The sequence below is a fragment of the Drosophila guanche genome, unplaced genomic scaffold (assembly GCF_900245975.1).
Source record: "Drosophila guanche unplaced genomic scaffold, DGUA_6, whole genome shotgun sequence".
In the NCBI taxonomy this organism is placed as follows: domain Eukaryota; kingdom Metazoa; phylum Arthropoda; class Insecta; order Diptera; family Drosophilidae; genus Drosophila; species Drosophila guanche.
The window spans coordinates 2,412,338-2,438,217 of record NW_022995755.1 but is presented as its reverse complement, the minus strand read 5'-3'; the positions used below and the strand labels follow the sequence as shown (position 1 = coordinate 2,438,217).

Below are 25,880 nucleotides of genomic sequence, written 5' to 3'. Positions count from 1 at the left end.
TACAAGGGGAGCAAACGTAAGCGAAGGATTGGAAATAGTTTATTTAAGTGAATAATGGTAATCTGCTGATAATTAACTTTCCAAGTGGTCAGAATGCTTCCAGGCTGTTTTGTCAAAGAACTATGGTGTAAAATGATGACAAAACTACGAGATTTGTTATTATTGTTATCAAATGTTGGAGCCAACAAGTGCCAGTGGCAGCAGCCCGAACGGAAATTTGCTGCTGAGGCAACCAACAAACCGCGTGCGCCTGCTCTGTCGTCAAAGGCAACCGCTGGCGATAATAAATAAATGGTCAGACGTTAGGCGGCAGGTGGCAGGTGGAAAGTGTCGAGTGACAGGCAGGCAGGTGTCCTGCCTTCCATTGACCAACCGACAAGTCGACGGTTGGCAGGCTGGCAGTCGAACCGAACCGCAAGGCCACCAAAAACCAAAGTTGAAAGTGTGTGAAATGTGATAAGCTTACCCCAAAAAAAGCCTCAAAACTGGGAAAATTGCGAGGAGAAAGGTAGCAAATCGGGGCCAAGCCCCACGCCCCACGCCCCACGCCCGCCACACATGTCAATCACAGCCGTCAAAAGGCGTGTGACGAGCGAGAAGTTGGGAGGATTCCCCAGATACAATGTAAATCACTACGCACAGATGGCCATGCAAAGTAAAATCTGTTTAAATTTGTAGGTCTCCCAATAATACGAACTTGGAGTTTCGGCAGTTGTCGATAAATAATACAGAAAGACACACGAATTCCCAAAAAACGTTCTCTGCTAAAAATATTTATAAATAAATAAAAATACACACAAGAAGCCGAGAGTTGAACAATCCAGAGGACAGCACTATAAAATAAAACCAAAGAGATCGTCGGACATCATCGCTGTCTGCAGCATAAAATGGCTGACTTCGATGAGGATTATTATGTGGATGAGTCCTTTGAGGCGGACTCGGATGCAGAGGAGCTGGAGCAGGAAGAGGAGGAGCAAGAAGAGGGGCAGGAAGAGGAGCAGGAAGAGGAGCAGGAAAAAGACAAAAACAATAACAATAACAATAACGAAGAGGACAGCGATGACGACGATGATGTCTGCGATGACATCCTGGAATATAGCGATGATACCGATGGCACCGAGGATACCGAACCCGAAATCGATCCCAAGATGGAGTTCCTGCTGGGAAACGTAAGTCAGGAGGAGAGTGTGCCTAATGCCCCACAGGAACTCACCATCAACGAGTTTACTCTAGAGACCAACTCCAATGCCCCGTCCCTCCCACAGCCACATGCCCGTCGGCAGTTGCTGCGCGCCCGCGCACGCCAGAAGATGCCAACGTATCCCAGCTCCTCGTCCGACGAAGAGAGCCAGGTGGTTGTCACGAAGACGGTGGCGGAGGTGAATCCGTTGGCACTCGGCATGGACACATCGGTGGAGCTGGAGGAGGATGAGGATCCGGATGAGGATCCGGATTCGGGGCGTACGCTAAAGCCAGGCAGTGACAGGTACCGAAAGAGCGTGGCCAGCAGCGATTCAGACGATTCAGAGGAAGTGGACGATGAAGAGCAGGTAGATGACAAGAAGTATGGCGACGTGCTGGAAATACTGGAAGAAGACGCAGAGGAGGAGCAAGAAGAGCAAGAAGAGCAAGAAGAGCAAGAAGAGCAAGAAGAGGAAGAGGAAGTGGAGGAGCAAGAAAGCGAAGGCGCCTTCGAGTCAGAGGAAGAAGCAAATGGAGAGAGCGACCAGGAAGAAGGCTCCGATGTCGAAGTGTATCAGCCGGAAGAGAGCGAGGAGGAGCCTCAGCCTGAGCCTGAACCCATTGCAGCTGCAGCTCACGATTTCTACACTTTGGCCGATGACAGCGACAACAGCAGCGAGCGCAGCCTCCTATCGGACAGAACCCTTATCAATGGCAAGGAACCAACGCAGCTGCATTTAAAGACGAGGCTCGAGGCAATCAACGAAACGGAAACGGAAACGGGCATTGAGACTGATGAGAAGACAGCAGACAAATTTATGCTAACTGCGGAGCAACTCGCAGCGGCAATGCCGCCCATGGAACAGCTGGAGCAATTTCTCAACGAGATGAGCATCGCAGACAGTAAGCTGATGGGACCTGCCCATAAGTCAACGCCCATTAAGCTACTGGAACACCAGATGAACCACATGTCCGCGATGATCATGAAGACAATTCGCACTCGAGCAATGGAGGGGCTGGGCATGGAAACGGACAGGCTGCGTGCGGGCAGCGCGAGAGTGGAGGACGCTCAATCGACGACGGCGGAGTCGAGCCTGGCGAGCGCTCGCAGCTGTGATAGCAGTGAAACGAAGGGAATGACTCCACAGGGTTACGGCCGTTGCCGCTGTCCCTCCAGCTCGGACTACATGGAAACGGAGCAACAGCCAGAAACGCTGCTGGATGGTGGCTTCTATGTGGACGAGTGCGGCCAGGGGGATGGCCTGATGCGGCATCCGCACCAGCGGCGGCCACCCGAGTACCAGCGAACAATTTGCAGCGCAACGCCCAGCAGCTACACCAGCAATGTCACGCGTTCGCGCTCATCAACGGATAAAATGAAGTGAGTGGAGAAGAGAGTCAAGCCTTTGATGTTCTACTAATCCATTGCCTGCTTGACAGCTACAAGAATCTGGGACGCAAGAACTTCAGCTTCACCAATGAGCAGATGCGCATAATCGAGCGTCAGAATCACATTCTGCTGCAGAAGATGATGGCGGTCAAGCCGACGGTGCACATCAAAGCCAGCACGAGCGCCACGAAGTGCAACGGCAAAGCGTCTTCCACGGTGAGTACGAGATGTGTGCCAACATTCCATTCCATTCCACTCCACTCCGTTCCATTCCATTCTGTACCAGCAGCAGCAGCAGGCAATGCAACTTACGAGCGCAGCCGTGAACCGAAAGAAATATCAGCGACAGATAAATCTGGAGAATAATTTAATTAAACGCAAATTGGATGCCATACATGCGCGTCGTCCGGAATTCAAATGAAGCCAACCTGCTTCTGCTCCTGATCCAGCTCCTGCTCCCATCACACAACTGTGTTCATGTTTAGTCAGTTATTATGGAATTGACGAATTAAAATTTATTGCAAGTTACAAAATGTAGAAAATAAAGTGAAAAAAACTTAAAGTAAATTGGGCTTAACATCAGTCAGCGCATGCAGCGGGGATTACAATTTGTTGGCTATTCGATCATTAAAAGTTGTAAATAAATTTGATAGAAATTTCCTAAGCCACAAGTACAGTACAGCCCATAAAATACTAGTCCCACCTTGCTGCAAGATAATAGTTCCAAAATGTTGCAAGTCTCTCCCCTCACAATGTTATTTCATTGATCTTTGAGAGAAATGTTTCACCCAGACCTTTGACTGCTTTAAAGGCAGCCTCTCCATTCTGCCGCTTAAACTCCAATTCATTAATCAGTTTTTGCTTCTGGCGCTGCTCCAGCTCGCGATAGATGACTTGTCCAATCTGCAAGAGAAACAAATACTCAACCAAACTGTTTTTGTTATGGACAATGGCTCTACCCACATAGACATCAATGGCCGCGTACATCAGTTGATTCTCGTCGAGTGGTATGACATGCCACTTGCTCATGCGCACCTTCTTGCTCTTGTCCATGGCTCGCTTGGCTATGAAGTTGGCCAGCCGCTCCAGACTCCAGCGGCCGCCGGTCTCGCACACCTCATTGCACCACACGCCCAGATCGACGCATTTCTCGATGAGTGCATCGGCGGACACCTCGGGAAAGTCACGCTCCAACTTGCGAAAGTCCCTGCAAGGTTTGGAATTAATTAGAATGGGAATTTTGGCTAAGAGTTGGCACACTCACGCTTTGATGTTGACGCCATGCAGCCGCACCTTGGGATGATTGATCAGGGCCACCAGGGCCGCTGGCAGTTTCTTCAAATTGCTCAACTGATAGACGTAGCAGCACTTTTCGTCCACGCAGATTTGTATCACCGAGGATTTGCCGGGTCCGGTCTGGAAGGAGAAGGGCCACTCCATGTCGAAGGCCATGGGCACCACATCCACATCGGTCTGTTGGTTCACCCATTGCCTGAAGGAAACATAAATAAGTTAAATAGTTCTTTGCTTCCTTGTGGACTTTAGGACCTACATCACATCATCAGCGGATGCAGCAATGTCCTGGTTATCTGTGTAGTACTTGATCGCGCCGGTGTACTTGATAAACGGCATCTTTTCGGGCGCAACCTTCTCCGGCGAGGGTGTGCCCTCCTCGGCCATGGAGCGCGTGCTTCGAGTTGCGCGGCCGCTGCGACGCTTGGGCGGGTTCTCGCTCTCTGCCGTATCCATTTCCTTTTTCTGCAAGCCACATATATTTTCAAATACATTTTCATTTCATGGCACGTTTTGAACTATTTTGCTTACCACTTCGGGCGTATCGAGATTCTTTCGCTTGGCCGCTGGCTTGGCTGCTCTTCCCGCTTTGCCCTGCTTTGGCGTATCGTTCTCCTGGGCGTTTTCCTTCTCTTTAGCCTGAGACGAAGTAATAGTAAGTCAGATAACTGAGGGAAAACATGAATGAACAGGGAGTGGCTTGCCTGCACAGGAGTGTTTTTCTTCGCCTGGGGGATTTCCTTTTTAATAACCGATTTCTGCAACACAAAGTAGTTGTTTACAAATACAACACATTAATTACATTGATTAATTGCATACCTGATCTGGTATTTCATTGTTTTTAGCTTTGATTGGCATTTTTATTAAGAATTTATCCATTATCAGCCGCTTGCTTACGAATTTTTCTTTGTTTATTTATTTCCCGCCAAAAACAAAGTGCGACCGCGCATTTATCCATCAAAAATACCAAAATATCAATTTTCAACACCTAAACATACCGCAAATAAAATCATTTCCCTTGATTTTGATATTATATTTAACATTGCCAGCTAGTTAAGACTCACTACATTGAAAGTATAATTGTATCTGATTGATGATCAATTTTCCATAAGATTGGCTAGTTTTCATAACTTTCTTTAATTGGATTCCTAACTAAATGAGGTTCAAAGAAGTGTCTTAATGTTTTCCCGCCTAAAACTAAGTGTGGATGTAGCAATTCAAACGATGAAATACTTACACCCACATATGAAATACTGAGTGCCACTAAAATACTAAAATAGCTCAGTAGCCAACACTACTCACAAAAGCCGCATTGGCCAAAACATTTTTGTTTATATTCATATTCCGAGTGAAAGCAGCTAAAAAATAAAATGTCTTTACCAAAGGTCTCGTCCCACTTTGTATCGGAGAAGATATCTGCCGTGCGGTGGCTCCCGGAGCAGCTGCAACAGAGCGATCGCTTCGTGACCGGCAGCTGGGACATGGACCACAACTTTGTGCGTTTGTACCGCCTGCAGTCGAACCAGTACGCGGACACCAGTGTGGACTACATTCCGCGCTGCAACGACAAGGTGGACATGGAGGCAGACGTCACAGCCATGGAGTTCGTGGACAAAAACACATTGGCCGTGAGCTGCGCCGACGGTGGGTTGTGTCTATGGACAGATTTGCAGCCGAAACTAACGACATTCCCTCCCCCCTCCCAGGACACATGAGTTTGATGAATGTGCACCGTGCCGTGGAGGAGGATCAGCTGCAGCGCACAGCACGCAGCGAACGATTGCACTACTTTAGGTACTCCAACAAATCGGCACCCTGCACCGGCCTTTCCGTGTATGGCGGCGACATTGCCACCGTGGGCGAGGACGGCTGCGTCAACATAATGAATGCCAGCAACGTGAAGCAAGTAAAGCGCACCATAGAAGCAGACAGCATGTCGCTGCTCTCGGTGTGCTACATCAGCCAGCAGCAGCTGGTCGCGGCCAATCGCATGGGCATCATCCGAGTGCTGGATGCACGCGCTGCCACAGCGGCTCAGCCAAAACTATTCGTCGGAGTGGCCAGCGAGGATGAGAAAAGTTCCAACTTCGTTTCCGCTATGAGCACACATCCCATGCAGCAGCACATTCTGCTCTGCGGCACGGAGGAGGGCTCCATAACGGTGTGGGATCTGCGCAACTTGCAGGGCCCTGCCTCGTATCTGAGCGCACACGACAGTCCCATCACGGACATTGGCTTCCATCGCAAGGACCCATCCAAGGTGTTTACAGCCGCCGAGGCTGGCGTGGTCTGGATGTGGACGGAGAACAAGCTGATCGGCGAGCGAAACCTCCAGGATGGCTCCAGCGCCTGGCTGAGCGGCGACCGTGTCCGCTCGCTAATCAGTGTCAACGGAGTGCTGGAAAAAATTCGCAAATCTATCAACTCCTTCGATACGAATGGCTCGCGGCTGCTGTGCGGCAGCGACACGGAGGCCGTTTATTTAATTGATAACATATTTTGAACATTTTGTCATTTGTCTTTGTTTACTGCCAAATAGAGTGTTTTCCAACCTATTCTATTCGTGTTTTTCATGGCATCTTTTTGATTTTGTGTGTGCCATTTGAGTCTTTAAGTTCGGGTAAGTCCTCTTGCAGCGCCAGCAAGTCGCTGTCCAGCGATGGTGTTCCATCGAGCGTTGATGTCTCCACAAATTCAGTCTAACAAAAGGCAAGAAATAGTTTAGGTTTCCTTTTCAGTCTGGGGCACTCAATTTACTCGGTTTCGAAGCTGCGAGTGCAACGATTCCAATCGCAATTGAACTGTGGTACATTCTCCTTTTCCTGGTGAATCTTATGATGCGTGTTGCGATCATAGCGGCTGGCGAACACTTCCGGACAGAAAAGGCAATTGTAGAAGCGAACCATTTGGTTCTCGCGCAGTTGATGACGCGGATGTTCTACGCTGAGCGGAGCCGAGTATATTGCCTTTTTCGCATCCTGCGGCAAAGACTGAGGTTCGTTCGTCTCAGACTGCTTAATGTACTCCAGCACCAAGCTGAGACCCAAGGACATACAGACTTCCATTAAGCTGGGGAAAAAGGAGAGTGAACTTCCAGAACTTCCAAAAAACCCACCGTCAAGTGGTTACCCTTCGCCGAGAGATTCGTCGAGCGGTAAATTCTGCTCTGCCATAACCACAAAAAATTATTTGACAAAAAATAACGATGGATGTCAGCTTTTGACAGGCTTAGATGTCAAAATAAAGTTGCGGCTAGTCTTTTTGTGTGTATATAATTTCTTAGTAACTTTACAAATACTTTTCGATATTTATTCATAATTTGCTTCGGCATACGCTAACGAAACGCCAATCAAAGCACCTGTCCTAAATTTAAACTTAAACATTAAATATTAAATTTATGATTAACCTGTAAGTGTGTATGTGTGTGTGTGTGTGTCATATTTCTCGTTTTGGGTGCTGCTGTGTGATGATTCCTTCCGACTTAATGTCTACTTCGTTGGCTAATTTTTGTTTTGAATAGAATTATGCGTGTTTTTCAACTACCCTACATGTACGTACGAGTGTACTCTAAATGAATGCTATGCGAATATAATAAATACAATATGTGTATGTATATGTATATGTATGTATGTACAGTGAAGCACTTAGAGCTAGACCATTATCCGTCGTTTTATTTGTTTAATTATCCTCATCGATCCAACAGAAACTTCAATTTGAGCATTTTGCATTCTGCATTCTGGGGCGGAACTTTGAGGGCTCTCTGCATAGTTAACGTTTTTATACAATTTGGGATTCTATTTTAAATGCGAATTAATTTTGTTTTGCGTTTGATTTCAAGATTAGTTCCCATCAGAAACGGTGTCAAGGGTACCCTTAATATTTGCATTAATTTCAGTGTTAATAAATCTTTGCAGAACTTTCCTTGCTGAAACCAATGGAAAAATTGTTTTTGCAAGCTGCGAATTTGTTCCATTTTCATGGAACTTTGTTCCTGGGCGTGTACCAGGTAGATGCTACCTATATTTTTTTACTGTATTTATATTTATATTACGCTATTACATCACCTATGTGTGGGTGGCTCTAGTAGAAACGCTCAAACTTGGGCGGCTTGTTGAGTGCGCAGAAATAATACCCTGAATAGTTTTGTGTGGCGCCGGGTGGAGTGTAATCGCCGATGCTGTAGTTCCCGTAGTCATAGTTGCCCATGTGCGAGTGGGCGTGGGCGTGGTGATGGTGGTGCTGATGTGCCGGATGCTGGTGGTGCACTTGATGTAGATTTGTGTGCTGGTGGTGGTGCGGGGGGTGATAGTGTTGAAAACCGCCGGCACTGCGTGGCTTTTGTCATGTGAGGAGGCTGCTGCTGCCACCACCGTTGCTGCCATTGCCGCTGCTGCTGCCATTATTATTATTATTGTTGTTCCCATGAACGCGCATGTGCCGATTGAGATTGCCCGACTGCGAGAATCTGTTTGTGGGATGGAGATGGAGAATGAGTTCCAGTTCCTGTTCCAGTGGAGACAAAAACTCACCTGAGCAGACACAACTTGCACTGGTAGGGCTTCTCGCCGCTGTGGATGCGCAGATGCTTGGTCAGGGTGGAGCTGTCCGAGAAGGATTTCTTGCAGGAGGAGCAACGGTATGGCCGCTCCCCGGAGTGCGTGCGCATGTGCGTGGTGACGCTGGAGCTCTGCGAGAAGCGTCTATCACAAATGGGACAGCGGAACGGCTTCTGGCCGGTGTGTGTGCGTACGTGTGCCGTCAGGTTGGCGGCCTGGGAGAAGCTCTTGTTGCAGTCCGGACATCGATATGGCCGCTCCCCCGAGTGCGTGCGTAGGTGCGTCTTCAGTGTGCTGGGCCGTGCGTACGTTTTTCCACACAGCCGACACAGATTCGGCTTTAAATCACCGCCGGCGCTGCCCTCCCCATCCTCGGTGCTGTCCTCCCCGTCATCATCGAAGGCCGACAATCCCAGGCCCAGGGATGAGGCACCCACCTGGTACCCACTGCCGGGACTCTTGTGTGGCGGCGTGTAGCTCTGCCCACCACCCACACCTGCGCCATAGTAGCCCAGAGCGGCGGCTGTGCTGGTGGCAGGCGGCGACGGCGACTCCTTGTCACCCACTGTGAGCGATGGCAGAGTTCCCAGTGCCGTGGGCGTAGGCACAGGCGCCCGAAAGTCCGCCGTGAAGGAGTACGTGGCCGAGGCGGGGTAGTGGGTGGGACTCAGCAGCGGCGGATAGAGCACATTCACCGCAGAGGAGCTGCTCGGCGGCGTCCAGTTCATTTGGGAGCACTGCATGGGCACGCCCGTGCCGTCGGCTGCCCCATAGCCGTGGTGCATGGTCATGTTCATGCTGACGTTCACACTCATGCTGGGATACATGGCTGCTGCGGCTGTGGGTGCACTGGGTCCCGCCTCATAGTAGCACGAACCGCTGCCGGGGCCACCGCCGTTGGAGGAGCCACTGCCCTGGAGGAGCGCATTGCCGCCGTGTGATGGCTGGTTCTGCGTCGGTTGCGAGTGCAGGTGCTGGTGCTGATGATGCTGATGCTGCGACTGGTGATTGCCATGCCCGTGCTGCTGGCCGCCGTTGGGCGAGATGAGCATCTGGTGGGGATGGACGGTGTAGGAGAGCGAGGCCTGATGCGGATTGCCCGCAAAGTTGTAGGAGGCGCCGCACGGTGAGAAGGGAAACAGGCTGGGCAGCGGATCAATGTCCAGGGGCGGCAGGCCGGGGAATGTGGATGCCATCTCGTCGGTGCTCCAGTAGCTGTTGCTGCCGTTGCCGGCGTTATTGCCGCCGCTACCGGCGCCCGTGCCCGTTAGATTGCTGCCGCTGCTCGCCGGCGGTGTGGTGTTGATCTGGATGTGGCCGCCGACGCCGCCAATGCCGATGCCGATGCCGACACCGATGGTGGGATCGAAGCAGCCGCCGCAGTCAAAGTCGCTGCTGGTGAGCGATGAGATGGGCAGGGCGGTGTTGCCTTGGCAGGACAGGCAGCCGACGCAGGATGCAGCGCACTCTTGCTGTGGATGGACGGACGGAAGGCGCGAGACGCGTGATTAGCACTTGACAGGACGAACGGTGAAATGGAAATACCTGCGGACTGTCCAGCGCCAGGCCGAATAAGGGATTGTTGGGCACATAGCCCGTTTCTGGTTCCACGGGACCTCCGTTTGAGACATCGCACGATATGTACATAGCTCCACCCTCTTGATCTTCCAGGGAATCTGCGCAGGTAACGGTACAGGCACATGCAACGAAAAACCGAAAGCTGTTAGAGATGCCCAAAAGCCAAGCTACTACTTTTGCACGCGTTCCCACCTAACGGTAACCACTGTGCGCTCAGCGTAACTCCGCCCCTCGAGGCGCGCACCACTAGCACGCGCACACAGACACACAAACACACAGACGCGAATAAACAGTCGAATGCTGGCACGCCATTTGCTTTGCTCTCGCTCGCTCTCCCTCTGCATCTGTGTTTCTGTGTGTTTCTGCTGTTGCTGCTGCTGCCATAACTCACGGACACTCACCCAGAATTATGTTCAAGAGTCTGGAACCTTTATATAACAATCCCATGACATGACTCCAGCTCTGGAACGTTTAAAATCGGCGTTTGGCGTTTTGTTTCTGCTTTTCCTACGCTTCATATTGAGGCCTTAATTTCCAACTGAAAAATCAATTAAAAATTAATGAACTGGCAAAGCGGTGCATGCTTCGGTGTTCAGTTATCCTAAATCAATCATTTGTAGTTGCATGTTGGCTATTGGCTATGTAAATATGTAAATATTTGTACATTTAATGTACATATCTTCTGAATGGATTGGGCCCTGATTTCTTTCATTAATTTGCAGGACAGTATGCAGAGCAAGTTATGTGTAAGATTTCTCTCACTCCTTTCCACTCATATTTAAATAAGGAAAGAAAAAAACGAAGCTAAAAGCTTTAGTAGCCCAGTTGACTGTGACAGTTGACAGACTAAATAGAAGACTCGATTAAGACGACAAGTTATCCTGTGAGTACCTTGATATTTTTCAAGAATACTTAAAACTCTTTCAAATTGCAATGAACCCTGCAATATCCTCCAGAAGTGTACCAAATTACCAAGGGTATCAAGGACACTATTTAACAATACAACAACAAATGTTTTTGTTTTGAAAAAGGTTAAAAACAAAAAACGGAAACACTTGTTCTTTCCTCCTCTAATTACAAGGAATTTTTCTAGTAAATATTGATCTAATTTTCGATAGATCATGTCCAATTTTGAAATGTTTCTGATCAAGTTCGAGCATAAATTAATTTCCGTTGTCTGGTTAGCTTTAGTCAAGGATGAAATACATTTTCAAGTGACCAACAACAGAAATTCCATTTTTATTGAGTAGTAAGCATCAAGTATAAATGAAAGTATAAATATATGATTCAATTATACATATTTTGTGTTTTAATCAAACACAAAGTTTGCAAATTTATTTATACAAATTTTGTTACCAAAAGTTGTTCCTACAACTAAATCTTAAAAAACACTGACAAACATTTTACTTCATTTATTAAAACTTAAAAACGTTTTCAATCTATCCCTGAACTTTGAAATTTCTAAGCTAATTTATTTCAATATCGATCATTTTTGAAAATGTATTTTTATTTTCCAGAATAATCGTGGAACCACAAGTTTCTTTTCGATCGATAAGATCTTGAATCAGTAACAATATTTGTTATCCATGGGTTGATCATGTTTTTTCGTGTGTCAAATGATTTTTCACTGATCGATGATTTTATTATTGATTGGTTCTGTTTTAACTGAGGATTTTAAAATACTTTTCCAAGCTCGCACCTTCTGAATAGATGAATCGATCTCATGATCTGTGGTACACATTCACAGCTTAACACAAAGATTTGTTGTTAGATTTCGATGATTTTGATGCCGAATATTACACGATCGGTGGGGAATATTTCTGGTATGACTTTTGCTGTGTGTGTGGATAGCGTTGTGCAAACTTTGAGTTCTGAGTCGGATTCAGTTGAGCGCCGTGTGCGGGGCAAGGAGCGACGACGACGACGACGACGACGACTACGACTTTTGGCGACGAGCATAAGACGGCAACTAATTGTCAGTCCCGGTGCGAGGCGTCTCAGTCCAATATTGTATCGACTGGCAGCAAAAGCGACAACCACAGAGGAAGAAGAAGCAGCAGTAGCAGCAGCAGCAGACAAAAAAAATACTCACTTAATTACAAAACAAGCGACAAAAGGGCGCAAAAGACAGGGCCGCCAACAACAACAACAACAACAGTCGCAGTCCAAGTCCCACACTCTCGCTCACACTCTCGCAGAGATACGAACGTACGAGCAGGGGGGGAGGGTATAATGACACAAGTAGCCAAGCCAAGCCAAGCCAAGTACCGACATGAGAGGCAAACACACACTGCACATCCCATTCCCATACCATTCCCTGGCCATCCCCTGGCCAACAACCACCACAATGCGACGGCCAGCCAATGCGCTCCGTCTACGGCAGTGCCGGCTTTTGCGGCTACTACCCTGTACCGCTGTACCCTCCATCCACTGCACTCGACACCGATCTCCCCCCCCATGGTAGTTCCAAGCCCATTCATACGTAGCAGCAGCGGCAACAGCGGCAGCAGTTTTCAGTAGTTTTTATTTGTCACCCAATATCTGTACGGCTCGACACCAGACACCAACCAGAGCTGGGGGATGTGCAGAAGGAAAGGGCTGCAAAGGGGTTGGGCGCGGGGACACAGCTCTGTGTGCTGGGCAACCATTGATCGATCGTCTTGGTCGGCATTCTGCTTCTGCTTCTGCTTTTGCTTTTTGCTTTTGCTTCCTTCGTTTCATTCCTTCCTTTTGTGGTTAAATGCGTTTCTGACGACAGAACCCCAACCCCCCTTTTGGCTGGCTAACTCTGATTATGCTTCTGTATCTTGTAGCTGCATATGTATCTTTGTATGTCTTTGTATCTGTCGCTGCTCAGTTCCAACCAATGACGTTTGAGCGTAGCTCTGCCTATCTATCGATCGATCGTTGCTCTTGTCGCGCAATTGTGAATAGTTTGAGTTGTCATTTGACACTACGATTTGTGGTTGCAGCAGTCAGCCCAAGAGGCAGCAGAAAACTGCACACAAGACAGGGGAATTATGATTAGGAAATATTATGGAATTAAGCTTTAAGACAGGCTACACAAAAAGCGCAGAGTTAGCCCGCATCCAAACGCAATTGAAGTCAAAAAGTTCACACGCCCAAAAACCCGAAATTCACGCATTGACGGACTCAGTTGAGTGTAAAGGCTTGCAGAGTGATCTGATATATGGAGTATCTGGATGTACATATTTTATAGACCTCCCCCCATATCAGCTTACATCAGCGCTGGGAATTTCAGGTCAAACTGAACCGACGTCGTGTGTGTTAAAATCAAAGTCTGAGCAGATTCGAAACCAGTTTTTCATCGAGGTTTCAGTTTCAGTTACAGTTTCATGTCAACAACGTGGTAAGGACCTGCCGCTCCGAGAAAGGAGGCTCTGCTGCCGACTGTCAGCATGGATTAGGATCGAATCGAAGCAGGGTTCGGCGTAGCATTGGTAGCCACGCTGGGCCGTGCATCAATAGCTATTAGAGCACAGCTCAGGTGTGTTCAGGTGTCAGCTGATCAAATGACCCTCACTCTCTCTCTCTCTCTCTCTTTCACCCTCCTCCCCCACAGCTAACCACAAAAGCCAAAAGAATCCGCAAGTTTTGTGGCAAATTAAGCAGAAGGGTAAACATTCAATTGGCCACCCTCCGGGGAACCTGTTATCACACCAGCACATCGTCAGCCACCTTATCAACCACCTCATCATCATCGTCAACAGAGGAGACTCTGTTCTATCTGTGGCTGTGCACGTGAATTTGTTTGCCCTGAGGCTCAGGCTTCGGGCTGCTGCTGCTGTTTATTTAAATGCGTATTTAACTTGGCAAACAATAAGAGGACATGATCTGGTCCACCCACTCCTGCTGCTTCCAGGCTGCCCGGCTGGGGTTCAAATGTTGCCAACAGCAACACAGCAACGCGTATTTTCACTCATTTTCCTTTTTTCCGTATATATTTCTGTTTCTGTTCTCTGTTCTGTGCTCTGTGTTGTGTATTGGCGAGGCTTCAAAAATCAATGAAATACTTTTCGGGTGGCACTGTTGCGGCTTCTCTGGGTTTTGGGCTGCGCTTTGCTTTTTATGCTGGCTGCCACTCAAGTCATTCAACATGTTAATGCCATTCGGTCACATTTGATGCCGGCTAAAATGAGCCAAACAGGCGCCGCACCCCGCACACAAACTGTGGCAGGGAGCAGCCAGCAAGGCACTTTCTGGTGTTTCATTTTGCAATATTTTTGGCCAAGATTGAGATTCCCTTTTGGTAATTGAATCAGACGCTGCTTGAGTCATTTAATCAACTAAGAGTTGGCTTAGTAATTCGAATAATTCAGAGATTGATGCAAATAATGGATAAACTTATGACATTTATTAATGTAATCTATAATTGTTTTTGTATGAAACCGGAGGTTCATGAGGTAAAATGTAATGCGAAAAATTTGAAAGTACATTTGTAATTATGTTTCAAGCACTTTCAGCCATAGTTTATTATCCCAAACGCTCCTGTTGCCTAGAAATCTGCCAGAAAATGGCAGTTTTCAAATTCTGGCATTAAACCTAGACATTAATTACCATTTCTACAGCTTGATGCAAATATCGTGCAGTATTTTAACTTTATAATGCATACCTTCGACATTCATTGAATGTATTTAAAGGAGTCTTTATTTAGTTCCAGAATTATGTAGTCAAAAAGTACTTCCAAGAAATGCTCCTGCATATATGACATTTGGCAACCCCTTCTACAATTTGTTCTACTGAAGTGCAATATATGGTTTCTATGATTACAATTTGGAAGTTTTTCGACGCGTCTGAGGGAACAACTGCCACGAGAGAGCCCCCTGCCCCACTACGCGGGAGTATCGATGACCGCTTGACAGGCATTGCAGCCGTTGCCGGACAGGAGCGAGCATGATGAGCAGAAGTCGGTCGCTGCTGCACTGACAGCTGTACGAGCCGGGCTCGGGACTGTCGCATAGCCCACTTCTTATTAAAAACCCAAGCCAGCTTATTAAATGCAGAGGAAATATTCAAAACCAGAAGGAGAGTGGGAGTACTTGAGTTACAGTTGAACTTGGCCACAGCCATGTTCGTCCTGCAGCTACACTTGAGTGGAGCGCGCCAAATTGAATTTCTGTAAGATGATACTTGCCACTGCCAGAAGGAGCAGCAGAAGCAGCAGCAGCAGCAGCAGCTCGTCCTGCTGAGCAGCAGAAGGGTTTGCCCTGTCCCTTATCAATGGAGCACTGCAAACGTGTGACAGATACAAACCAATAATGAAATTCTGTGTTTGTTTTTTATTAGAGAATCACTTCCGCAGACAACATAAGAGGAGGATAATTCCCACAGTAGCGCATAGATGGGCGTACCCCTCATGGGCGTTCCCTTGGACAATTATCTGCGGTGCTGACGTCCGTCAGTCACGTTTCATTATCTGCGATGTGTTTTTGGCACAAAACCGCAAAATGTTTATCCTGTAATCCTTTGGATAAATATTAAATTTCAATTACGCCTGTTACACATATTATTAGCCACCGAGATCATGATTATCATTATCATTATATTATGCTTGGCGCCGCCACAGCCACCAGCCGCCAGCCACCAGCCACTGAGCAGCAGCAGCGCAGGACACGTGCCAAAACGAGGCGATGATAACAATCTACCGCAACCCCTCTGCTCGCCAAGGATGCGACTGCAATTTTATCAGATTATGGCTGTCTGTGAATTCCCCTGTGTATTCCCCCTGCCTGCCTGTACCGCTTCTCCTTCAACAGGTGAGGTGCGCTTTGGGTGAGAATTTTTTTGGTCAGCAGAAGAGCTCCTTCTGCCGTCCTTCTACCATCCCCATCGGATTGGATCGTACGGATCGGATTACGGAGTCCATGAACCGATTGGCGCTGTGATTTGTCGCTTTTCATAATTCTCATGAACTGACATTGAAACGTTTTTGAGAGTGTCCAGCCGAGTGTTCTGCCAGCAGGCACGGCAATTACTTTTCGTCTTTAAACCGAAACTGAGCATCGGAGTTCATTAAACCAGAATTGATCAGTGTGAGTGGCAATGTAGAAAGATAAAATAGGAATTTGTGAGCCATTTATTGCTACAATTTATAATATTTTTGTGCTATTCCAGTTTCAGCGATTACTTCCATCTCTGTGGGTGCATCAACAAGGAAACATTTGCGCATTTTGCATGTCTACTTGGGTATGGATTTGTGTTACAATTTAATCAAAAAACTGTTCCAATACAGTTTTGACCACAAGATGAACTGGCGGTAAAACCAGCACTCTATTATGATTATCCTGCTGTTAATGGTCTGGTTTTGGACATCCTTTACATGACACTTATGTCTGGCGTTTTCGGATAAAAAAAGTTGCATCAAGCTTTGAAGGCCGTATTCAAAAATGGCTAAGAAGCAGGCAGCATCTGAGTCTACGAGCGGATTCTGGTAGTCTTAAAATTAGTTTAAATTACAACATTTATTGCGTCCTTTGCTCACGTATTTGTATTGCTTACGGGTTGTATTTTGATTTCTGCTTTTGCATACCCAATAAGCTGTCTTCCCTCAAGAATAAGCTGCCACTCATAATTCTTATTTGTGATTTCTGGTATCTCTACCACTGTATTGAAATATTTACCCATTGAATATGTGATTGTGTAAGGCCATAGGCACATTCCTTATCCACAGAAAACATCTTAATTGATGGCAGAATGTAGACCAAGAACTCACTTAGTTACTCCTGGCAAATCCATTTGAATATTTTTACAGAACTTTATTTATTTAAATGAAAAACTTACGGCTACAGTTAACTCCCGCTTAATTAGAAAGAAATCAAATCAGTTGAATTGGCTTACAAGCCGAAAGAATCTACTATATGTGGAACGAGTCCGCTGCCAGCTTAGATCTTGGGATCCTGGGGCGTCAGCTTGGCAATCTTGAGGGACTCCTCCCAGATCTTGCGGCCCTTCTCCTCGTCGAGGGCGGCGGCATTGAGCGTGGCCTCCTTGCAGTCCATGAAGTACTTGCCATTGACATTGGCCACCTCATCGGAGGTGGCCAGGTAGATGGTGGTCTGAGCCCCGGCCTTGGTGGTCTTGAAGAAACCCTTCGTGATGGCCATCATGGGCAGGTTGAGGGGGAAGGGCACATTGCGCCAGATGCCCGAATCGATCATGCCCGGATGCAGGAAGTTCACGGTCACGCGAGTGCCCTCCAGCCGCTTGGCCAGCTCCCGGGCAAAGTAAATGTTGGCAAACTTGGACACATAATAGAGATAGGCGGCAGGGAAGCTGCCCACGGGATTGAGCTTGTTCAGATTCACCGACGACAGGCGATACAGCTCCGAGGCGACGATGACAATGCGTGCTGGGGCGCTCTTCTTCAGCACATCGATGAGGAGATGCGTCAGCAGGAAGGGACCATAGTGATTGGTGGCCATGGTCAGCTCCACACCATCCTCGCTGGTCTGGCCGCGGAAGGCCAGTGCCATGCCTGCATTGTGGATGAGCACATCGATCTTGAGCTCCGTCTTGACAATATCAGCGGCAAACTCGCGCACCGACTTCTGCGAGCCCAGATCCAGCTTCTTGACGAGAATCTTGCTGTTGTTTGTCTCCTTGATGATTTCATCTGTTCAATGGGAGAGGCAGCTTTTAGTACAGATATTTATTCAAGACTTGAACTCACCTTTGACTGCATTTGCCGTCTCCAGATTCCTGCATGCCATAATGACGCGCGCTCCACGACCTGCCAGATCCTTGGCTGTCTCCTTGCCAATGCCGCTGTTGGCGCCGGTAATGATAACGGTCTTGCCCTCCATTTTGGTCTGTAAACGATGTCAGAAGTTAATCAGTTAATCACTTAATACTGGCAATAGGACTGTCTTGGTGTCAACAAGGTCTAGGGGCGGGTCTGGGCAATCCATGCGGCAACAATTATTAAACTATGATTATAGGCTCTGACTTGGCGGGGAGCTGCTCACATGCTCAAGATGAGAACTTTCCGCTGACTCAAGTTTTCTCATTTGGTAATCGAGACGAAGATCTACCCACCTACAGTCTACAGTTGCGATATACGAGTCTAATGTACTGCGAGGTGGCAACTGTTCCCTCTGTTCCGCTCTTAGAGATGTGACGTACTCGCTGGCAACTATTAAAAGTTGTAATTAAGTCGACGCGTCACAATTGTCTTGCCCTACAATTACATGCAAATTCCACAGAGATTCGCAAGAGAAAATGCGGTCTAGATCGAGTAACCAAGTGCTAGAAAGACTAAGCTACAATCGTTAGGGGCTAGCTGCTAAAAGTTCTAGTTAATAATATTTAATTGCCTTTTATGCCAGTTCTGGTCGTGTGTCATTTAACGATTCTTTCCAAAGCATTAGCCACAACAACCCCACTGAACTCTCACTTGCAGTCAGTTTTCTGCGCTGAATAAGGTGTAGAACCTACACCTAGTTATTGAGTATTTTATATACATCGAAATACAATCCATTTGTAATCTAAGGCCAGCTGGCAACACTCTTTTAATTATTTTTACAATGTACACAAAGCTCAAGTTCTCATAAGGTAACTTAAGCAGTGCAACAATTGCCTATAGTAAATAGTCTGAACATTTCAGTATAAGTCTCTGCCTCCATACCTGTTTGAAAGTGCAAGGAATGTTCTGCCCTAACCCAAAAGAATTTCAAACGGAAGTGGATAGAGCGTTCAAGTCTCAGTTCAAGTCTAGTCACGAGTTCAGCGTTTTGGGGTTGGTTGAATGGGTGAGTGCTTGGGTGGAGGTGTTTGGGTTGGCGTTACCTCGGTGAAACAACGTCCCGCCGTGATGCGCAAGTAGAAGCGAATGCTCATCAGTGTGGCCGCAATGGCCGCCGACAGTGTCAGGAGAAAGATGTCGCGCACATAGTGCTCGGTTGGCAACCAACCGAAGATGAAACCCATCCTATAAATAATGTTATGGCTTAGACAGATATCTCAATATGCTTTTTTCTGTGTGTGTTATGTGTTTTGTGTGTGTGTGTGTGTGTGTGTGACAATATGTAAATCAGTTTATATAATATCCCACAGCGGACCCAAACCAGTTTTAGTTTTTGGGTTTTTTGATCGGCTTACCGGACCGTCTAGCGGTTTGGCTTTACAATATTTAGCTATGAAATTGATTTGTAATGTTGAAATTTTACACTTTCACTTTCCACACACACGGACACACACACACACATGTGCGTAATTATTTTTAATAGTTCGTGATCGATTAGCGTGCGCGTGGGGGGGGTGACGGCACACGAAGCGTCAAAAATAGGGAGAGGGGGGGCGGAAGGAGGGGGGGGGGGGGGGGGGGGGGGGGGAAAGACAGAAGAAAGAAAAAGGAAGGAAAGACAGAAAGAAAGTCTGAAATTTCATGCTGCAGAGTTTCGTGTTTTTTCTTTTTTGTTTTTCTCTGTCCACGTCACAAAAAGATTTCTTCAAGACTGCTCTGGCTCTGGCTCTGGCTCTGGTTACGCTTCCATGCGCCGCTCGCTTCCCCTCCCTGCCACGCCCTGACTGCAGTCCGAGAACGAGAACTGACCCGTTTTAGCCTCTTTGTTTCAAAGATGTTCACTTGGCCTGTTTATGGCACACTCACCTGTTTAGGTCCCGGATTGATCTATAGTTTGCTGCAACTACAACTGGCCTGCACTTTGGACTAGCTCCGGTAAGCTGCGGATTTGGTGCGGAGTGGAACGGTATGGAATGGAACACGCTGGAAGCAACCTTCGCCTTGAACGCTTGCTCAGAGACTGACGGATCGGTGTGGAGCCGAGGCTGTGGATCGTCTCCGCTCATTGGTATTGTCATAGCCGCTATGATAGTTGCTTTTCGCTGCTCTTTCTTCTGTGGCTCCGGCTTTACCGCATTCCCCCGCACTGTGACTCTGACTCTTTCCCCCCACGGTGCTTGCAGTTGTTGTTGCTGGCTATGGTCATGGTAACAGGTTGGCCGGGCCGGCGGAACAACTTGAAGCTTTGATTCAATGCCGCTTCTCTGTGGATCCTCTTTGTGCCAGTCTTCGGCCCAGTCTGCGCTCTCCCGCTCGTTTCGTTCGTGAAGAGCGAAGTCACATCAAGTGCAGAGAGAGAGAGAGAGAGAGAGTTGAGCTGGCCCTCTGGCGAGTGCTTTTGCAAGCTTGGATAATTACGGAACAATTACGCAGACAATAATGAGGAGTGTGTCTTTAAAAATCTTAATAACCGTGAGTACAGGTGGAAGATTGCCGCAGATAAAAATTCGCATAGGGAGACAAGCGGGGCGCCATTGAAAAAAAGTTCAAGTCAATCAAGTGAGCACTTAAATCTGACTACTACTAGTAGCTTCCACTAATATGTGTCTACTTTCAATGATCAGGATTCGTACTAGGATTTTGTCTTCCAACCAATTTGCTCAATTCTATGGCAACACAAATTTGTTTAAATAAAACTTAAACGAGTAAATGAACCAGAAAAAAACAATTTATTGAACGTTAACTCAATGGGCTGTATATAGTGATGATGGATCGATCATCATCGATCGATGTGATCACAAAAGTGGAATTTTGTAGGAACAAAATAGTTTCTGTCTTTGACTTTTAAAGATGTGCCCCAAAATAGTTGTACTAGAACAACTCATATTGGTTTTGAGGTTAGTTCAATTGAAGTTAAACTACTGCAAATACCTTCTAAAAGCAGCAAACAATATGGCAGGTCCATGCAAAAATAGATTTTAGCAACATTTTGTGCACTTCCTGGGGTAACATGAATTAAACAAACAGTAAAGGACTCGCTTGTTGGCAATAAAGATTCCCTGAGATTTTTAAATAATATCTAGGGATCTGTGGTTAAATATTTAATGTTAAAACTCTCAAAAGCTTACGCATATTTCTGCCATATTCCCTTTCAATACTTTTCATTATATCTTTCATATTCAACTCAATAAATGCCCAGATTTTTCAGCTGAAGTAACAGATAGAACGCAGCGAACCCATACTCTATTTGCGTTATTTGTAGTTAATTTTAATTGCTTTTAGGTTGATGTACAGTAGCATAGCATAGCATATATCTTTGATCTCTGAACAATATGAAAAGCTAATCGACCTAGCAAGAGCTTAAGCAAAAGCTCATCTAGTCCTACCTTCGCCTTGTTGCCTTCTTCCATTATGTAGAGAAATAGGAAAATCCACTAAGAATATTTAGATCGTATTGTACATATTTACACTAATTACTAAGTTACACTTTGCCCCTAAAGTTCACATATTAATCGATGGCATTGCCGCTGTTGCTAAGGTCAGGCCGGGATGAGGCTGTTTCGGCATCCAGGTGCTTGGTGAGAGTGTTGTACCACTCGCTCATGTGCCGCGAGACAATGTTCATGAAGCGGGAGACCTTCGACTTGACCGTGGACACCAGAGTGTCGGAGAGCGATGTCTTGCGGTTCGCCATTGGGGTTCCGGCTCGGGTCTTGCTGATTCTCATGATCTTTGACTCTTTGGGTGGCTGCTCTGTGGACTGCTGTTCCACCGTCTGATCCACTTTGTATTCGTAGAAGGAGTAACGTCCCAGTGGCAGCATATCCTCACGATCCATTTTGTCGATGGAGTTGGAGCGGAGTTCATTGGAACGATCCACAGGCAGTGCGCGTCGCCGGCGCAGGGCGGGCATGTCCCACCAGGAAGTGATGGTCTCGTCGGGCTTCTGGGTCCGCAGCCTCTTGGGCTTTGGCACTGGCACCAGTGCCGGCTTCGACCCAAAGTAATCCCCTTTCGTTGACTTCTTGGCAGGCTCCGCTTCGAGGGAGCTCTCCTGGGCAGCCTCGTCCTCCAGCGGCTGCTCGTGCTTGTGGATGTGGCTGAGGAAATGTTTGCCCAGTTCGCGCTGCGCCTGCAGAAAGTCGCTGGCCACATGCCCAATCTTGGAGGGACGACGCTTGGCCAGTGGCTCCACCTCCTCCTCAGGCTCTTCCTGCGTGTTCATGGGCGCCGGCTGGGTCTTGCTTATGCTGGCCTTGCTGGAGAAGGGTTCGGGAAAGAGCAGCGAGTTGAGAGTGGCGCCGAGATTCAAGCGTTTGTTCTGCTTGGGCGCTGGCAGCGCCTCAAAGAACTCCGTGGGAAGGAGTCGCAGCTTTGAGCGTCCCTCGGCACGCTCCTGCTCCTGCTCCTGGTCCTGTTCGGGTTCTGCCTCCTCCAGCGATCGTTGAATAATCTTCAGCTCTTTCTTCGACTTCGGTTTGGCCTTTCTGTAGACCACGGGCTCAGCGTCCTGCTCGCTCTCCTCCCCGTCCACCGACTCGATGTGCCGCAGCAGAACATCGCCCTCGGGCAGGCGGGTGTACGAGGGCGGCTCCTCCGGCTGCTCGTCCAACTTCTTGAAGAACTTCTCCTCATCGAACTCATCAAAGTCAAACAGTGGCTTGGCCTTCCGCTCCGGCTTGCGTATCTCCGTGATCTTCTTGGTCAGCGCCGTCTTCTTGCCGTGTCGGTTATAGAAGTAGGGACCGCCGTAGCCGGAGGCGCTGCGTCTGTCGCGTCGCTTGGCCACGTCGCGGGTCTGCGCCAGCACTTGGTGCAGCCAGGCCATGGCCTCGTGGGGTTTCACTTGCTGGCTGTCCGCCTCTCGCTTCACAGGAGCTGCAGCTGTCTGCTGGTTGAATGGCTGCAGGAGCTGATCTATCAGCGCATCCGTTTCCTGTGTGTCCAGCACGAAGCGGCGATTCCGATTGATGCTGCTCTGCAGCGAACCCTTTGCCACGGCCGTCTCCTCGATCAGTCGCTGCAGCAGTCGATCCGCGGAGCTGTAGCGGTTGGAGCGTTTCGACTCCGTCGATGCCTCACCGCTGCCATCCCCAGCCTCAATCTCCGTGAACTGACAGTGCTCCAGATTGGCCGTGGGCAGCACCCAGAAACCCACGGACATGCTCGGCGTGACCAGCTGCAGCGGCTTGCCCGCATCATTGGACTTGATCAGAGGTCGCAGCGTGGAGTTGAGGCCCATGCGGACATTATTCAGCTGCACGCGACCATCCAGACCGGAGAGGACATACTGCCAGATCTCGCTGCTGCTGAGACGCGTCAAACTTCGCACTGTGATGGTCAGCGGTTGATCCTCGGTGTTGACCACCATGAAGGCCAAGCCACCAGACACCGCATTAGCGCAGTGTGTGTAGAGCTTGTTGCTCGGCGAGAAGAGATTCAGCGGCCTAGCGGGGAACACCCTCGAGCCCATGACCTTCTTGAACAACGCCGTCACATACAGGCTGAAGGTGGGGCGTTGAAAATCCTCGAGCGACATGCGCTTGAAGATCACATCGAAGCCAGAGCTGGCCGCATCGCCCAGGGTTTGTGCCCAGCGTAGAGCGTCTGTTGTCTCGTCACCCACCTTGGAGGAGGAGCGCTCCTCGGGCAGCGTCAGCCAGAGGGGCACGCGCAGCTGCTGAAGCGCTCTGAGCGCGGGATCACTGTCGTAGATGTAGCTGCCGAGGCTGGATTGTGGCAGCATGTTGGCGGGTCTAAGAAGGGGAAACCATTACAATAGTTGAGCAGGGGAATCCTTTGTGTCTACTCACTGCGTCCAGCCGAAAGCTGCATTCAAATCCTTGGACATGTCCACATATCTGCGCGTCTCATCGGCACTGCTGCCCGCTGAAATGTCGGCGCCCATCACCTGCCAGTCGTCCACATAAGGCTTGAAGGTGTCCGTCATTAGCTTCAGAGTGCGCAGCTCCTGCACGTAATCCTTGGCGCGTGAGGTGCCAAAGTCTGTGCCCAGCTGCCAGATGCAGTCCGTGATGCCCACCATGTAGGAACTGTTTAGAATCTTCAGAGTGTGCATCGAGTCCCACTCATCCGGAGCATACGGCACGGGTATGATCATGGTCCAGTTGACAGCTCTTAAAGATGGACAGAAGATAGTTCCAGTGTCTCCGTGGCAGCCAGCAAACTTACCGCGTCCAACGATTGAAGCCCTTCCATATGATCTTTGTGGGATTGCGCAGGCGTGTGGGCGCTTTGCTGGCAAAGTAAAAATCGCCCACGAACTTGATGTGCGCCTCGCCCAGCAGAGTGGCCATGCTGGTCACTGCCTTTCGGTTCTTCCCGTCCAAAGCATCGTACAGATCCTCCGGGCGCACGGCAAAGCTCACGAATTTCTCGCTGACATCGTTGTAGGGACGATTCACGTGCAGCTGCACCATCGTGTCCGCTCGGCAGACAGCCAGCAGGGCGCACAGCAGCAGCAGCAGCAGCACAGCCAAAAGAAGTTTCTGCATTTTCACTAGAGAGATCTTTCCGGGAGCTCGTTTGGCCCACAACTGTCGAGAGCTGCGCTCTGGGCCAAGCTAAATAACCTCGAGGCGGCGACATTCGAGGGGAAATAGTTTCAGATTCCGCAGCTGTCGCAGCTCCCAAGCCAATTCCACAGAAATCTGCAGCCCTCGGCAAGAATTTTCCGCTGAGCTCTGCCCTCAATGCGGCCAAGCTGACCTTTTTACACTTGGACAGACCGTAACCCAAACCACAGAGCCATAGACCAAACCAAAACACGTCGCAAAAGTGGGCCGTGGTGGCCCATAATTTTTATTAATGGATGACTTATACGTTGACCCAATAAGGTTGGGGTTGCATTGGGTCAGACCTCTGTAGTGGTCCTCGATCAGGGTCAAAAGAGGTACAAAGGTGAAGGCACAGAGCGGGGCTGGCCTTAGGAAGTTCTAACGGGACTTGGTTTTTGGCCAGCGCATTGGCTGCGCGTAGAGCTTACATGTATGTGCGGCTGCACGTAAAGCTTTCATGTGTGTGAGGCTGCGCGTGGAGCTTTCATGCCAACGAGGCTGCGCGCTCAGGCAGAGGGAAGAATGAGAGAGACATAGCTGCAAAGCTCACAACAAACTGCAGTTTGATATTCTCTGCAGCAATTTGAAATGCGGCCTCTGAAAAAAGCTATTTCTAAAAGCCGTATCTGAAAAAGCTTGTCGCAAAAGCTTGTTATACTTTTTGCGCGACATTCAAAAGCGGAGGGCGCCCACTCCCGAACACGGCCCGCACTCAAGCATCATAACCACTAGTGTAACGAGAAGGGACGTGTGAGAGGTTTCTGAGGCGTCACAACTTTTATACCCGGTACTCAGTCCTACATCTGTACCTTAGCGGGGTTTTTTCTTCATCTGTCATCTGCATTAACAACACTACTCACGCCAACGCGCTCCTTTAGCTCGCCCCCCTTCCCTAGACCCTCACACTAGAGACTCACGGCAGAGGCAGAGGCAGCGGCCGAACACTGTAAATGAGAGAATGTGAGAAGAACAACAAAAAATGCCACTGGAAATTAATTTCTTCATTGTGCCTATAGTAATGATCCAATCGGATCCCAATGATCCAATGGATCCCATGATTTGAGATGTTTTCGGCCTTTTGCGGGGGCGGAAAAGGGCGGGGGCTCATTTTTGAAATACACTTGTAACAGTGTGAGCATACAGCAGTCTGGAGCCAAAATTTGGTGGCTCTAGCTCTTATAGCCTCTGAGAACTAGCCGACAAACAAGACGGTCAGACGGACGGACGGTCAGACGGACGGACGGACAGACAGACATGGCTCTATCGACTCGGCTATTAATGCTGATCAAGAATATATACATATGTGTACTTTGTGGGGTCGGAAACGTTTCCTTTTGTGCGTTACATACAACCGTTATTACCCACAAATAAAATAAACCCTATTTACTCTTCGAGTACCGGGTGTAAAAACTAGTGGAATAAACGAACGAATACACACCCGTGGCCGAGGGTCGAGACTGGTGTGAAAGGAGATAATCTGGCTGTGAGTGGAAGAAGAAGCTGATGCTGCTGCTGCTGAGACATTTTGAAACATTGTTATG

The 25,880-nt window shown here is 48.4% G+C and overlaps 7 protein-coding genes across 10 annotated transcripts; 2 read left to right on the top strand and 5 right to left on the bottom strand.

Annotated features, from left to right (window-relative positions):
* The first annotated feature begins 640 nt into the window (after positions 1-640).
* LOC117589488 (protein hemingway) lies at positions 641-3,109 on the top strand. 2 transcript variants are annotated; one of them, XM_034281452.1, is made up of 4 exons: positions 641-1,169; positions 1,266-2,563; positions 2,623-2,788; positions 2,865-3,109. In XM_034281452.1, exons 1-4 carry the CDS (start codon positions 888-890, stop codon positions 2,991-2,993), a joined length of 1,875 nt encoding a protein of 624 aa, XP_034137343.1. In that variant the 5' UTR covers positions 641-887; the 3' UTR covers positions 2,994-3,109. The 2 variants fall into 2 exon arrangements, with proteins under 2 accessions (XP_034137343.1, XP_034137342.1); XM_034281451.1 differs by having other exon boundaries at positions 642-1,169; positions 2,862-3,109.
* On the bottom strand, positions 3,047-4,810 carry LOC117589492 (Werner Syndrome-like exonuclease). 2 transcript variants are annotated; one of them, XM_034281459.1, is made up of 8 exons: positions 4,685-4,810; positions 4,570-4,623; positions 4,397-4,504; positions 4,125-4,330; positions 3,837-4,064; positions 3,536-3,779; positions 3,299-3,475; positions 3,047-3,245 (listed from the first exon to the last, which is right to left on the bottom strand). In XM_034281459.1, exons 1-7 carry the CDS (start codon positions 4,742-4,744, stop codon positions 3,320-3,322), a joined length of 1,056 nt encoding a protein of 351 aa, XP_034137350.1. In that variant the 5' UTR covers positions 4,745-4,810; the 3' UTR covers positions 3,047-3,245; positions 3,299-3,319. The 2 variants fall into 2 exon arrangements, with proteins under 2 accessions (XP_034137350.1, XP_034137349.1); XM_034281458.1 differs by having other exon boundaries at positions 3,047-3,475.
* A 338-nt stretch (positions 4,811-5,148) lies between these two features.
* Positions 5,149-6,420, top strand: LOC117589491 (nucleoporin Nup43). The gene is made up of 2 exons (XM_034281457.1): positions 5,149-5,509; positions 5,572-6,420. Exons 1-2 carry the CDS (start codon positions 5,236-5,238, stop codon positions 6,366-6,368), a joined length of 1,071 nt encoding a protein of 356 aa, XP_034137348.1. The 5' UTR covers positions 5,149-5,235; the 3' UTR covers positions 6,369-6,420.
* Positions 6,326-7,083, bottom strand: LOC117589493. The gene is made up of 3 exons (XM_034281460.1): positions 6,995-7,083; positions 6,623-6,934; positions 6,326-6,564 (listed from the first exon to the last, which is right to left on the bottom strand). Exons 1-3 carry the CDS (start codon positions 7,036-7,038, stop codon positions 6,423-6,425), a joined length of 498 nt encoding a protein of 165 aa, XP_034137351.1. The 5' UTR covers positions 7,039-7,083; the 3' UTR covers positions 6,326-6,422.
* Positions 7,084-7,188: 105 nt separating this feature from the next.
* On the bottom strand, positions 7,189-11,954 carry LOC117589489 (protein glass). Its single transcript, XM_034281454.1, has 5 exons — positions 11,699-11,954; positions 10,401-10,537; positions 9,967-10,097; positions 8,395-9,893; positions 7,189-8,330 (listed from the first exon to the last, which is right to left on the bottom strand). Exons 2-5 carry the CDS (start codon positions 10,444-10,446, stop codon positions 8,207-8,209), a joined length of 1,800 nt encoding a protein of 599 aa, XP_034137345.1. The 5' UTR covers positions 10,447-10,537; positions 11,699-11,954; the 3' UTR covers positions 7,189-8,206.
* Positions 11,955-16,760: 4,806 nt separating this feature from the next.
* On the bottom strand, positions 16,761-20,057 carry LOC117589490 (retinol dehydrogenase 14). 2 transcript variants are annotated; one of them, XM_034281455.1, is made up of 5 exons: positions 19,917-20,057; positions 19,628-19,884; positions 18,805-18,946; positions 17,690-17,828; positions 16,761-17,632 (listed from the first exon to the last, which is right to left on the bottom strand). In XM_034281455.1, the coding sequence occupies exons 1-5, from the start codon at positions 19,965-19,967 to the stop codon at positions 16,902-16,904; spliced, it is 1,320 nt and encodes a 439-aa protein (XP_034137346.1). In that variant the 5' UTR covers positions 19,968-20,057; the 3' UTR covers positions 16,761-16,901. The 2 variants fall into 2 exon arrangements, with proteins under 2 accessions (XP_034137346.1, XP_034137347.1); XM_034281456.1 differs by lacking the exons at positions 18,805-18,946; positions 19,917-20,057 and having other exon boundaries at positions 19,628-19,768.
* A 956-nt stretch (positions 20,058-21,013) lies between these two features.
* Positions 21,014-24,332, bottom strand: LOC117589946. Its single transcript, XM_034282237.1, has 3 exons — positions 23,954-24,332; positions 23,575-23,898; positions 21,014-23,517 (listed from the first exon to the last, which is right to left on the bottom strand). The coding sequence occupies exons 1-3, from the start codon at positions 24,274-24,276 to the stop codon at positions 21,270-21,272; spliced, it is 2,895 nt and encodes a 964-aa protein (XP_034138128.1). The 5' UTR covers positions 24,277-24,332; the 3' UTR covers positions 21,014-21,269.
* Between the last annotated feature and the right edge of the window lie 1,548 nt (positions 24,333-25,880).

Bases quoted from the DNA above. Each gene is read 5' to 3' on its own strand.
- LOC117589489 (XM_034281454.1), bottom strand. From the start codon at position 10,446: ATGGGATTGTTATATAAAGGTTCCAGACTCTTGAACATAATTCTGG. The intron at 9,894-9,966 runs GTATTTCCATTT...GTCCATCCACAG, and splicing joins TGGCGCTGGACAGTCCGCAG to CAAGAGTGCGCTGCATCCTG. The intron at 8,331-8,394 runs GTGAGTTTTTGT...TCCCACAAACAG, and splicing joins TGCAAGTTGTGTCTGCTCAG to ATTCTCGCAGTCGGGCAATC.
- LOC117589492 (XM_034281458.1), bottom strand. From the start codon at position 4,744: ATGGATAAATTCTTAATAAAAATGCCAATCAAAGCTAAAAACAATGAA. The intron at 4,505-4,569 runs GCAAGCCACTCC...ACTTCGTCTCAG, and splicing joins AGAAAAACACTCCTGTGCAG to GCTAAAGAGAAGGAAAACGC. The intron at 3,476-3,535 runs GTGGGTAGAGCC...TTTCTCTTGCAG, and splicing joins ACGCGGCCATTGATGTCTAT to ATTGGACAAGTCATCTATCG.
- LOC117589488 (XM_034281451.1), top strand. From the start codon at position 888: ATGGCTGACTTCGATGAGGATTATTATGTGGATGAGTCCTTTGAGGCG. The intron at 1,170-1,265 runs GTAAGTCAGGAG...TCCCTCCCACAG, and splicing joins TGGAGTTCCTGCTGGGAAAC to CCACATGCCCGTCGGCAGTT. The intron at 2,789-2,861 runs GTGAGTACGAGA...CTGTACCAGCAG, and splicing joins ACGGCAAAGCGTCTTCCACG to CAGCAGCAGGCAATGCAACT.
- LOC117589493 (XM_034281460.1), bottom strand. From the start codon at position 7,038: ATGGCAGAGCAGAATTTACCGCTCGACGAATCTCTCGGCGAAGG. The intron at 6,935-6,994 runs GTAACCACTTGA...CTTTTTCCCCAG, and splicing joins GACGAATCTCTCGGCGAAGG to CTTAATGGAAGTCTGTATGT. The intron at 6,565-6,622 runs GTAAATTGAGTG...GCCTTTTGTTAG, and splicing joins ACTCGCAGCTTCGAAACCGA to ACTGAATTTGTGGAGACATC.
- LOC117589490 (XM_034281455.1), bottom strand. From the start codon at position 19,967: ATGACCATAGCCAGCAACAACAACTGCAAGCACCGTGGGGGGAAAGAG. The intron at 18,947-19,627 runs GTGAGTGTGCCA...CATTATTTATAG, and splicing joins TCAATCCGGGACCTAAACAG to GATGGGTTTCATCTTCGGTT. The intron at 17,633-17,689 runs GTGAGTTCAAGT...CCCATTGAACAG, and splicing joins GACGGCAAATGCAGTCAAAG to ATGAAATCATCAAGGAGACA.
- LOC117589946 (XM_034282237.1), bottom strand. From the start codon at position 24,276: ATGCAGAAACTTCTTTTGGCTGTGCTGCTGCTGCTGCTGCTGTGCGCC. The intron at 23,899-23,953 runs GTAAGTTTGCTG...TCCATCTTTAAG, and splicing joins GGCTTCAATCGTTGGACGCG to AGCTGTCAACTGGACCATGA. The intron at 23,518-23,574 runs GTGAGTAGACAC...TCCCCTTCTTAG, and splicing joins GCAGCTTTCGGCTGGACGCA to ACCCGCCAACATGCTGCCAC.
- LOC117589491 (XM_034281457.1), top strand. From the start codon at position 5,236: ATGTCTTTACCAAAGGTCTCGTCCCACTTTGTATCGGAGAAGATATCT. The intron at 5,510-5,571 runs GTGGGTTGTGTC...CCCCCCTCCCAG, and splicing joins GGCCGTGAGCTGCGCCGACG to GACACATGAGTTTGATGAAT.